The 13,118-nt window shown below is 41.0% G+C and overlaps 1 protein-coding gene across 3 annotated transcripts in view; it reads left to right on the top strand.

Moving 5' to 3' along the window:
- Positions 1-2,163: 2,163 nt before the first annotated feature.
- Positions 2,164-13,118, top strand: part of cep295 (centrosomal protein 295) — a 40,995-nt gene continuing 30,040 nt past the window's right edge. For all 3 annotated transcript variants that reach the window (XM_084419819.1, XM_084419818.1, XM_084419817.1), the window contains exons 1-10: positions 2,164-2,445; positions 6,048-6,248; positions 7,349-7,473; positions 7,595-7,688; positions 7,769-7,891; positions 9,221-9,361; positions 10,281-10,464; positions 10,978-11,127; positions 11,215-11,424; positions 12,848-12,954. In XM_084419819.1, the coding sequence (XP_084275945.1) occupies positions 2,347-2,445; positions 6,048-6,248; positions 7,349-7,473; positions 7,595-7,688; positions 7,769-7,891; positions 9,221-9,361; positions 10,281-10,464; positions 10,978-11,127; positions 11,215-11,424; positions 12,848-12,954 (1,434 nt within the window). In that variant the 5' untranslated portion in view covers positions 2,164-2,346. The remainder of the gene's footprint in view (positions 2,446-6,047; positions 6,249-7,348; positions 7,474-7,594; positions 7,689-7,768; positions 7,892-9,220; positions 9,362-10,280; positions 10,465-10,977; positions 11,128-11,214; positions 11,425-12,847; positions 12,955-13,118) is intronic.

Raw genomic sequence — 13,118 nt, 5'->3', positions numbered from 1 at the left:
TTTGAGGGCCTATTTTGTGCTTATGCGGTTATGAAAGAGGCCCCTGAGCTGGTGTGAGGGAGTGGGCTAATTTGCATATTCATAGAACCACGTATATTAAATGAGGCAAGGCCATAGAGTTACATTCAAGCTATTTTAAGGCATGAAGTAATTTTTTTCAAGGAAAAAAAGGTTTGTCATTTTGTTTGATCAAAGATGAGCTTTAAGGCATAAAATGATTGACTGCAGGGGACTTTAAGGCTTCTCTGTTGACAACAGATTTATAAATGATTCTCATTTGAAATTTGATGCCTTTTTTTGCACGCTGTTGATGCTTGGCGAGTGTTTGGCTGATGCAGGCTATTGCTTATATGCCTATTGTAATATAATTACATAATAATTGATTTACTAAAGTTATCTTATCTCAAACAATATAATAAAGTTCATTAATTTGTATTATTAATTGATGTACAATTGTATTACTAATTCATGCAGTAATTTATTTGAATGACAGCACGTGAATAATTTCAGCCAATGAGACTGTTGGACGTTTGCATAGCCAATGAGCTGATGACTCAACCAGCTGTTACTTTTTTATGTTTATTACAATCTCTCATGGAGACAACAGCAAAACAAACAGGCAAGACATCAACAAAATGCAGATTTGACAATAAAAAAAAAAAAGATAAATAAAAATAAATAAATAAAATAAGGCATTGTTCTCAAATAAATAATGTGTGTTACAGGATCAAAAACATTTCAGCAGCATAACAAATATCTTCTACAATTTGTTTAGAATTTTTTACAAGGTTCAAGGAGGATAATAACATACGAAATTCATTTTTAAACCAGTTTACATTTGGCAATTGTTTTTTCCATTTATTTTTGTGAATGTGGTATTTACCCATAATGATGATCAGGTTAATCAAAAGTGAAATGTCCCTCGTCAGTTTAGAATTATAAATAAGAATATCTTCGATTGTAAATTGTTCAAGTTCACTAATTTTATTAGTTAACCAGCTATGAACATCTTGCCAGAACTTCCTACTAACTGAGCAAAGGAAGAATAAATGTTCTGTTCGTTCTGGGTTTTCATGACAAAAGTCACAAGGATCAACTTCAAAGCCAAATCTACCCCTCAGTGTCTCCGCAGATGGATAGTAGTTGTTAAGAATTTTAAATTGCATTTCTTTTACTTTGGGTGCAATTGGCCATTTTATAAATTTCCAATGTTTTTCTGCAATTGTTGGATTATCTAATATTTTAAGTTTTATCTTCCTATCATAATCATGATATATATATATCCTTTGAAAGCTTTATTTAAATATTTGTTGTCGCATTTTTTGTCCGTAATGTTTGATTTGGACATTAGAAAAAACTAATTGTGTTTTTTATCAGCTGTATCAAATTCACTGGGATAGATTTACAGATTTTCTTATATTCTTTAAGAGAACATTGAATATTATTCAATTTGTTTTTTAAATCTTGTAACTTTTATGGGAACGTTTATATCTAAAATGTCATGTACAAAGATAATGCCTTGGTCAAACCAAAGCTGGTTGAACAAAGACTTTTTGTTTGATACAATTACTCTGTTATTCCACAAGGTGGCACAATGAGGGGTAAAGTTATGGGTAAATACCATCTTCCAATGATGCAAAACTTGTTTATGAAACTCAGATAATTTAAAAGGTATTTTAGAAATTTCAAAGTCACATTTCAAAAGAAAGTTTAACCCACCGAACATCTTGAAAATACTTCTGGGAATGTGAAACCATATTGAATCCGGCTTCAATAGAAACTCTTTCAACCACTTTATTTTAAATGTTCCTAACATTGCCTCAAAATCTACTGTTTTGAAATTTTTTGGCTCACTTTTTGAGTTTCATGTCTTTTATTTTGTAATTTCTCACAGTCATTGTTCCTCTCTCTGTGTTTAAGTAGCCGTAATGTTTCCATTGTCTCCTGTGTGCGATATTTTTTTCCCCAGGATGGTAGGGGAAGACTCATGAATATTCATTAGGGAAGTCATCCCTGATTGGTCTGATGACCTACCCCGCCCCTAAACCTACCCGTCACTGGGGTGAAGACCAATCAGGGATGACTTCCCTAATGAATATTCATGAGTCTTCCCCTACCATCCTGGGGAAAAAAATATCGTGGCCCGCGGGAGGTTTAAATAGCGGAAGTGACGCAGGTTAGAAGCAGCCGTTGGTTGTGTTGACATGGAGGCGATCAAACAAAAGTCTCTCGTTAGCATGAGCTCCTGTTGTCCGCGGCGAGTGAAAGCCTTCCTTCAGTGAACTATGATAATATTTGTCAGCATGCCTGTGTGTGTGTGTGACAGGAGCTGATGATCTGAGAGAAATGAGGAGGAAAGCGAGTGTTTTGCGACTCAGTCCGAATGAGGAGGCGCAGCTGGTGCGCGAGGAGCTGGAGAGCCGGAGGAGACTGCGCCTGCAGCAGGTCAGAGGCATTCACATATATAAACTATAAACACAACCAGTACTATCGCAGCAGGTCAGAGGCATTTACATATAGCTGCCTGCTACATGTAAACTACAAACACAACTCCGACACACACCCGCAGTCCTAGCGCAACAGGTCAGAGTCATTTAAAGTCCACTATAAACACAACCAGTCCTATCGCTTTCTATCGAGTGTTGGACCCAGTTGGCTTTGGCTTGAACACACTGTGGAAGAAATACTATATTTAGAAATGTATTTTAGTCCATTAATGTCCCCCCCCCCCCCCCCCCCCCCCCCAACGTTACTTAATGTAGGCCTACTGTGTATCACTTATTTGCACTTATTTTAAAGTAATAGTTCATTTAAAAATGGAAATTCTGTCATCGTTTAACTCACTCACCTTCAAGTTGTTTCAAACATGTATGATTTTCTTTTTTCTGCTCAACACAAAAGATATTTTGAAGAATGTCAGTAGTAACCAGACAGTTCATGGACCCCATTGACTTCCATAGTAGGAAAACTATTCTCAACTGTTTGGTGGTTACTGACATTCCTCAAAATATCTTCTTTTGTGTTCAGCAGAAGAAAGAAATTCATGGGAGGGTGAGTATATGATGACAATTTTAATTTTGAAGTGAACTATTCCATTAAAGTAATAGTTTTTTATTAACTTTTCCCCCATTTATATATGAAATCTGCCTTTCTTTTTCCCCCACAGTTTTTCAATAGTCGTTTCCCCAGATTTCCCCAATTTGAACATCCTTGCAAATATAATAAAGAATTCTGATATGCACATTAAGCCATCCTGCTTTCAATGAGCTCCTCGGGCAATCTGTTTATGGGTGAGCGATACTATCGAAACTTTAACCCTGTTTTTTTTATATGGTGATCATCACCTAATAGCAATAGTTGGATCGTTCCCTACAATTCAAGTAAAACTTTTTTTATTGCTTTTCACAATACATAGGCTATAGTTTCAAAGCAGGTTTACATAAAATTCTCGTTTCAGTGTTAGTTTAGGAAGTCTTCAGCGATGAAGAGATGAGTGACCACATTGTCATAAATTAACAACCCCTGACAGGTTTCATAATCCTCACTATCACCAGATAATGAATAAATAACACAACCTACAACTCCTAAAAGTAAAGCGCACTCACGTCAAGCTAAATAGCAAATCTTGGCTACATGATTGTTTTGTTGCATAGCAAAGAGATGTGGCCAAAAATGATCACAAAAAAATAAAAAATAAAAATCATATCAGTCGATATCGATAATTATCATGATAAATGTCAAATCTTTCAAGTCACATTTTTGCTCCTAAGGGAGGTTTGTATAAACCACACGGACTCTATATTGTCAGAACATGACAAACACTCAAATTGTAACAACCAAATTTTTTTTTTTTTATGGTAAAATGTAAATATTCAGATTTGAGTTTTATCAAAATGAACCATTGGGCTTCCATAGTAGCATTGATTTAGATCATGATAACCACAGTGTAAACCACACATAGCACCTCAATACAATGTCTATGCTTTCTATGGTATTGGTATGAAAACGGTAGCCTAAATACACTTTGTATAAATGCACATTATAACTTAATCACAAAAAGTACTGTAATTTATATTCTATTATTCCTTTAATACATGTCTACCATAATAATATAATAAAATTCTGAATGAATATCCGACATTTCTGCCACAATACCATGGCGTATTTAGTGTTACTACACGGATGAACCGCATATAAATCACTGAGACGTTCGTGTTCTTCGCTGGATCTCGCAGCAAAGTTTGGAATTACTTAGATGAAAATGATATTACTTTTAATCAATTAATGAAACTGAGTTATCATAATATCACCACCACAATGAGAAATCGCATGAAATCCAAACACCAGTCACCCGAGGAAGCAGCTGTCCATCACTGCACTAACGACCGCAGGCAAGCGCAGCCGTACCCCGAGGGAATCGTGATCCGAGATGATGTCTTCTGGTAGCAAAATTATTTTGAGACGCATGCTTCCTTTAAGTTTCGTTGAGGGATACAGGTTTAAGAACAGAAAACGCAAAGTGCTGTTAGTTTACTTAGCACACTGTGTCTGCAACGTCTGTCAGCGCAGCGCGTTTTCTCACTCGAGCAAGTGGATATTATTGTTTTTCTCAACATGAACGTGAAACAATATAAACACGATAATGCTGACTCGAGTGCGTACGTTCTGTACGATAATGCTGACTCGAGTGTGTACGTTCTGTACGATAATGCTGACTTGAGTGTGTACGTTCTGTACGATAATGCTGACTCGAGTGTACATTCTGTACGATAATGCTGACTTGAGTGTGTACGTTCTGTACGATAATGCTGACTCGTGCGCGTACGTTCTGTGCGATAATGCTGACTTGAGTGTGTACGTTCTGTACGATAATGCTGACTCGAGTGTACATTCTGTACGATAATGCTGACTTGAGTGTGTACGTTCTGTACGATAATGCTGACTCGTGCGCGTACGTTCTGTGCGATAATGCTGACTTGAGTGTGTACGTTCTGTACGATAATGCTGACTCGTGCGTACGTTCTGTACGATAATGCTGACTCGAGTGTACATTCTGTACGATAATGCTGACTTGAGTGTGTACGTTCTGTACGATAATGCTGACTCGTGCGCGTACGTTCTGTACGATAATGCTGACTCGTGCGCGTACGTTCTGTGCGATAATGCTGACTTGAGTGTGTACGTTCTGTACGATAATGCTGACTCGTGCGTACGTTCTGTACGATAATGCTGACTCGTGCGTACGTTCTGTACGATAATGCTGACTCGTGCGTACGTTCTGTACGATAATGCTGACTCGAGTGTGTACGTTCTGTACGATAATGCTGACTCGAGTGTGTACGTTCTGTACGATAATGCTGACTCGTGCGCGTACGTTCTGTGCGATAATGCTGACTCGAGTGCGTACGTTCTGTACGATAATGCTGACTCGAGTGCGTACGTTCTGTACGATAATGCTGACTCGTGCGTACGTTCTGTACGATAATGCTGACTCGAGTGTGTACGTTCTGTACGATAATGCTGACTCGAGTGCGTATGTTCTGTACGATAACTGCGCAGTCTGCTTTATTAGCGCTTTTTTCCGTTCGCGCTGCTTGAGCTCAAATGCTTTTGTTCTTTATATTTTTTTTGTTTGGACATATTGTTAAATGTTTTCAACTAAAAGAAAACCTTAAGATGTACAGTAAGCTTATGTATATTGCCTAATCGTAAGCTTGATCAGAAATGGTGACAAAAACGTAAAAAATAACGTATTTCTTGTTAAACGACATTTAAACAAACGAACATTCGAATATTAGACTTTTTTTGTACCCGAATATTCGAATACAATATATATATTTTTTAAATGCCCATCCCTAATGTAAACTATATTATGTCCTAGCTCTAAACGTGACTATAGTGCATGAAGATATTCTAAACACAGACATCATGATTCCTGTAAAGCTGCTTTGAAACGGTGTTTAGAGTTGCAGATTATGGGAAGTATGGTTATGTGTGCGTGTTGGCCTCCTCTGGCCTCTGACTGACGTGGTGTTTGTGTTGGGCAGGTGCGCGAGCAGGAGCGCTACATCGCGCGGCAGGTGCGCCGGCAGGTGCAGGAGCGCAGACAGCAGCAGCTCCAGATGCTCTCGGACTCACTGCAGCTCGAGTGGCAGCAGCAGCACACGCTCAAACTACAGGCCTTATCCACGCTCTACCAGCACAGCCTGAGGACCGTCGGACACGCGCACCGCAGCGCGCAGGAGAATGTGAGTGAGTGAGCGGCTGAAGCACCTTGAGTACTTCAGGCTGCCTACACTTGTATTTGAAGGGGACCTATAATGCAAAATTCACTTTTATATTGTTTTTGAACATAATTATTAGGGCTGGGGGAAAAATCGATTCACCCTAGCTATCACGATTGGGTCTTTTTCTTACAGAATATTAATTCCAATTAAATAGCTTTATTTTTGTCCTTGCTTATAGACGAGGTTGACTGAAGTTAGCCACTTGTTTCAACAGTGTCGTTATCTATGATTGCTTAGTGACGTAACATGGAAGCGACGTGAGACTGAATGCACTGAAAAGCCCTCGCGCTACTCATATACTGAGAGAGAGATAAGACCGTAGAGATGCACAATTCATCTTTAAAAGACTGTGATCTCGATTCAAACACCCACGCGATCTTCCATTTCGTCTGTCTATTAAACTTTGACAAAATCATATGGCAACATTCAAATCTGCGTTGGCGCTGACCCAGAGAGAGTCGTCATGAAACAGCTTCACAAACAGTCTTTTCAACCTCATAGTATCATTATTTCTGTGATACAATAGTTTAAATTATCATGGAAGTACTGAGATAAGTTTAAAGTTCAGATATAAACACTGATGTCTACAGTAGCGATCAAAAATAGAGTAAATCAGCTTTTGATAGAAACTTGGAGCTTAAAATTATGCATTTATCGATTGCATTTTCACCACTAGGTGGCGACAAGTGACTTAATTTTATTTATTGAATCATTTATTAAAGAGAATGTAGTGCTGTATGATGCTTCTGAAATAAAACTCAGAAAGATGTGATGAATTATGACTCATCTTATACATCGCAATTATTAAATAAATTTAAAAATCGCAATTATTGCAATATTGAATCGCATTACTGGCACCAAAGTATCGTGATAGTATTGAATCGGGAGATAGGTGTATTGACCCAGCCCTAATAATTATGTGTCCTCAGTGTGTGAACAGCCACCCTGGCCTATGGTGGGAAATATCCATCCACTCCGTTTGTTATTTCCCCCATAAATCTGCAGCATGAGCGTGAGTCTTCAGTTGCGGGTGAAGGATCCCTTTAATGTGTTGTGTGCAGGAGCCTGATCTGGAGGCGTTGGCTGAGAAGAATGTGGAGAGGCAGGAGCGAGCGGACGAGAGACATCGGGAAGCGCTCCGAGAGCTCAGCGCCCGCAGACACGAGGAGGAGCAGCAGCGATGCAGGTCCGTGCGCAAAGAAACACCCTAAAAACGTGATCTGTGCCACTAGTGGCTTCAAATGGAAAACTGTTGTTTCCTTGCCAAAGCTTTATGTCACGATCATGTGATGTGATTGTGACGACAGGCTCATTGAGGCTCGGAGGAAAGCTCTGGTGGAGGAGAAGAAGCGAGCTGTGAGAGTGGCCAGTCTGCCGCCGCCTCCGCCAAACCCAGTGGAGGTACAGAGCCAGTCACTCTCGGGTGTTAGAGAGCTGTTAGCACACATGATGTCATTACTGTGATGTGTTTCCTGTCCCAGAGCATCGGGAAGGCCACGCCACGGCCGCTCAGGTCAGCAGCAGCAGCAGCAGAGCTCTTCTCGGTCACACACAGTCACGTGCCTCACACCGCTGTGGACAGAGAGACACACACCGAGCAGCAGGTACATGCACGGAAGCACAAATATATCATCTTTGATTAGAATATAATGTGGTTATGAATTTGCTCTGAAATGAAACTTTTCCCTCTCTATCAGAGAAATTATCTTTTCAATCAAACTGCTACAGTTTTCTAGCCAAATAGATTCAAAATGTTTTAATGCAAGAATTAAATTACAGTAGTGAAATATGTATTTCAAATGTTTGTTTTTGTTTTTTTTCAAACCAAATGAACCAAGCAAACTGAACTACAAGTGTGAACACACCCTAACTCTTTAACAAATACCTTTTTTTGAAATCCCTATGGGGGAAAAATGCTTGCGGGACCAATACTGCTGAAATAGTGGGCGGCCCATAATGCTCTCTATATTCCTTCAAGCCAAAACACATACTAGTAGGGCTTTTCTCGTATGGCTCTAGCGTAGGGATGCACCGATATGACCATTTTGTCCGATAATTCTTTATATTTGAAAGCCGATAACTGATATATTGGCAGATAAATCTAAATTCAAATTTTGCTATACTTTGAGAGCCTGTATAAATAAACAAAAGGCTCACCATTAGAAGCCATGTCCCAAACACTTCAACATAAATCAAACATATACAATACAGTAGCCGAGTTTGAACCAGTGTAAGATTCCTTAACTTTTAAAATTAATTTGACACTCCTGTGGCCAACTTTCTTTATTAAAAAATGGTAACACTTTCTAATAAGGTTTCATTTTGGTAGCATTAGTTAAATTAAATTTTATTAACAATACTTCTACAGCATTTATTAATCTTAGTTAATGTTAAGCTCAACATTTTATAAGACATTTTTAAGATCCAAAGTTGTATCTGTTAACATTAGTTGATACACTGTGAATGAACATGAACGCAAATATTTTATTAACTAACATTAACAGCGGCTATTGCTCTCTGTTAGTTCATGATAAGCCCTATTCGCACGGGATAAGTATTACCTGGTGACCTCTAGTAAGTTGTAATAATTGCAGAGGTTGTTGATCTTAATCCCGTGCGAATCGGCCATGTCTGTAATTTGTAAAGTAAAAATTCCCCCGCAAATGACCTACTATATTTCGCCGAACTCCGAGGTCCTGTGATAATATCAGTCCCGTGCGAATCGGCATCTCTGTGATTTGACGGGGTCGTATATAATTTCTCTCAACTGAAGTAAATAATCTATTATCTATCGGTCTTGATGTATATCGGCCTAATTTTCTTATTGGATCGATAACATCAAAAATGAGCATTTATCGGCCGATATGGATATGTGGTGGATATATCGTGCACTCTTTGCGTGACTGGTGGATGCTGTGGTGTGTTCTGCTCAGCCGAGCGCTCGACAGGCCGCGGCGCTGGAGCTCCAGCGGGTGGAGGATCTGCGGCGAGAGGAAGCTCGTGAGCGGCAGGAGCAGCTGGAGAAGGCTCGTCTCAGGGGGACACACGCGCTCCGGAGAGAGCAGCACACACAGGTAGAGCCGCTACACCACACGGCTGAGTGTGTGTGCGCTTGAAAGAACACCACAGACACAGTGTAATTAGTTGGGTCATCTATAGCAGTTCCATGACCGTGGAGTGAAGGTTTGTTTCTCTTAACCCTTTTCCACCAAAAAAGAACTGGTTCGGAACTGGTGCTGGTTCAACTTGCGAACCTTCTCAGAACCTGTTTGTTTTTCCACTGACTAGAGACCCCGGCGAACGACGTCGTTACGCCACTGTGTACGTTGCCGTACGTCTTAGCTTTCCCAACTTCAAGCATAACAATTACAATGTTGGACTACATTGTCTTTCTGCAAATGCGATCCTGGCTTTGCGATCCTATATTGGGGTCAGAAGACGACGTTTAGAACACATTTGTGCTGCTCGTCTGGATTACTATAGACGGAGGTTACGTTCGAGAAGTTCGACAATAACCCCGCCCCCAACCCCCGACGTAAGCATGACGTGGTAAAAGAACGGTTCTAGTCCAGCAAAGAGTTGGTGCCGCTTTGGAACCAATTTTCCTGGCCGAGAACCGGTTCTTTGGCTGTCGAAACACAAAGAACTGGTTCGCGAGTAGGCACCGGCTCCGAACCGGCACCAGCACTGCCTTGGTGGAAAAGGGGTATCACTGGATTTGTCATCTATAAAGGTTAAAGAAAAAAATGAGCCGGGGTGCCCCTCACAAAAATGTGGGGAAATTCAGTGAGCCTTCTATATCCAATATGGCTGCCGTCAGCCAAGCTGGAAATTGCAGAATAAAACTGGGAGTTGTGAAAAATGATACACCGGTGTTTTGCCAGATGAGAAGTTCATCTATGTGTCTTAGATGAACTTAGATGTGTCTAAAGCACTATGGCCATAGTGTATGAAATGTGCTAAACCTCTGTGTGTGTGTGTGTGTGTGTGCAGGATCGTGCGCGGCTGCTCTCCGAGCTGGAGCGACTGCAGACGGCTGATCTACTGCGCCGCAGACAGGCGGTCCACAGTGTGCCGCCGCAGATCTTCCAGCCTCTCTACAGACAGGAGGAGCTCCGGGACGAGCAGCAGCGGGAGCTGGAGATCGCCTTTCAGGACGTGTACACGCAGGAGCGCAGTATGTGCTGGCACCTCACTGCCAAATTACAGATGTTTCCTCTGCAGATGAGCTCTAGTTAAAGGATTGTGCTGATATGCAAAACACACTACACACTACACATCTACGTGTTGTTCGTCAAAAACACCAGACGCTCAACTTGATCTGAGCGAGTGCTGAGCGATTTTAGTTGACCATGTTTTCAGCTCATGAAAGCACACACTCAGCTCTGACCGGACAAGTATATCGCTGTACGATTTTTGCCACCAATTGAGTGTTTTCGTCAGCATCATTTACAAATGGACAACGCAGCCGCACCTGCTGTACTGGATAAGCTAACTAAAACAAACCGCGTCAGTTACATCATCATGTTTCCCGCCAACAGCCCTTGGCACAGTTTTTGCATTCGAATGTGCAGTGTTTAAAAAAAAAAATTATTTGACGAATATGCGATATCTTTAATTCGACAGCCCTAATGCATATTAAGATCTCTTCTGCATATTGACTGCTTTCCATCATTTGATCCTTCTCCAGAGGTCAAAGGTGACGTGGTGCTACAGCTGATACCCGAACCTCTTCCTCCTCTGTCTGCTGCTAGTCATGACGAGGAGCTGGATGTGACCCTTGACCCTGAATGTGCACCTGAAGGGGAGGAGCCTGATCCCCCGGTGACTGAAACATCCGGTGGGCAGCCAATCAGAGAGCAGCGTTCCAGATCTGCAGTGACGGGTCGGCGTTGATGATGATGATATTCTCTCTCGTGTTTGGCAGATCCTGGTAGACGGGCTCTGAGGAGACTGCTGGACCGCATCAGGATCCAAAGAGACCGCCAGCGGGCCGCTGCTACAACACTGACGTCACACGAGGGAGACACTGATGTGGAAGTCGTGAGTGTTGAAACGGGATCTTTGAGCAGCCAGGAAAAAGCATCTGAGGGCAGTTTAGAAGAGCAGACGCCCAGCCCAGCGCACACTGACGACGGTAAAGCTTAGCATTGTTCATCTCTTGCACAATGTTTTTAAGGATTCACCTTCACGTTATACAATATAACGGGTGGATGGACTTTCACGTTATACAATAATACTGATTATTAGAGGAATGATACCAATATTTAAGTGCTTACTGGTTTAAAGCAGTGGTTCTCAATTCCAGTCCTTGTGACCCACTGCTCTGCACATTTTGTGCAGAAAATGTGCAGAGCAGTGGGTCACGAGGACTGGAATTGAGAACCACTGGTTTAAAGCATTCTGAATGAAACTTTCTTGCCAACAACATTTACTAAATCAATATCCTACTCAACAGCATAGCCTTAAATGTGTAGTTGCCTAATTTAGCTTCCACACTCCACATGAATACTTGTACATGCACCTAATAATAGCACACATCTGTCAAGGTAAACGTTTGAGTAAAGTGGCTAACATTAGGTTGTTACTTACATGTTTAAAATGACACGAGCGATGAATGATAGGCAAACATTTGGTTTTCCCGCCTGAAGTGATCACCACATGGACCAGCCGTGTTAACAGTTTTTCAACCGATCGGCTAATAAAAAGTTGGTCGACTAATTCTCTTCTCATTGACTAATAGGATAATAGACTTAAAAACCAGAAACGGTGCGTATTATATTGTTCTGCTTGTTAGCTGACTCATTTCAGTGAAATGCGTAACCATAGTAAAGGACACATGGATTTCTCCAATCCACACACCACTCTGACACATTTCCTTCATCTGTGCTTGAACTGATCATTTACGTGTGTAAATTTAAGCATTTCATACATTTTTCAGTATATTAATAGTAGGGGTGTAATGGTTCACAAAATTCTCGGTTCGGTACGTTTTTGATACAGCAAAAAGAAATGCCAGAGAAATCCTTTTTTTTTTTTTTTTCTACATCTTGAAACTTTTAGTTTTGTAAATGTGGGTGATCTTTGAAGCATGAACAAATAATGTTTTGGTCATCACATTAAAAATATCATTTAAATATGATATTTGAGTTTTGAAGTCCTGGAAAAAGGTGTGTGACGTACTTGAAAGCATTTTACTATTCCTGCCACACTTCCATGGTTACAGTTAGTGTTACTACATTAAATCCATGGTGAATGTTGCAGATCTGGGACTGACGTTGATGGTCCAAACTGATAAACGGTCCGTGAAGCACAAAATGAGTAGCGCAGTTTCGTTCCACATTCATTACATTTGCCATTTGATGTTGGGCAACGTTGTGATCGCACCGGCAGGTAAAACGCCCTATCGAATCGTTCGGTTTGTAATGCGTACCAAGCCGAAAGCCTCATACCATACGGTTCAATACGAATGCGTGTATCGCTACACCCCTGATTAATAGTATTCAGTGTCACACTGGCTTGTGTCTGCTGCTGATTAGTCCTGTGGTGTCGCTGCTCAGGGCCTGACGTGAGCGATGAAGCTGTGGTGGCAGGAACGCTGCTGCCGCCCGAGGAGCGAGACCAGCCGGAGCCAGCGTCCGCCGAGAGCCAGAGGAGAGCAGCCCACGTGAGTTCACTCATCACAGTCTCTGTGTACACTACAGATATTTCATAAAAACATTAAAAACAAGTAGGGCTATAACATAACCCATTACAAACTCAAAGTGTCAGCTCTATTACAAATAATTTCGATCGGATTGAAAGGGGTGGTTTATCGAGAGAACATGTAAA

The sequence above is a fragment of the Rutilus rutilus genome (assembly GCF_951802725.1).
Source record: "Rutilus rutilus genome assembly, chromosome: 9".
Lineage (NCBI taxonomy): Eukaryota > Metazoa > Chordata > Actinopteri > Cypriniformes > Leuciscidae > Rutilus > Rutilus rutilus.
The sequence above is the reverse complement of the archived record's forward strand: the minus strand, read 5'-3'. Positions and strand labels throughout refer to the sequence as shown.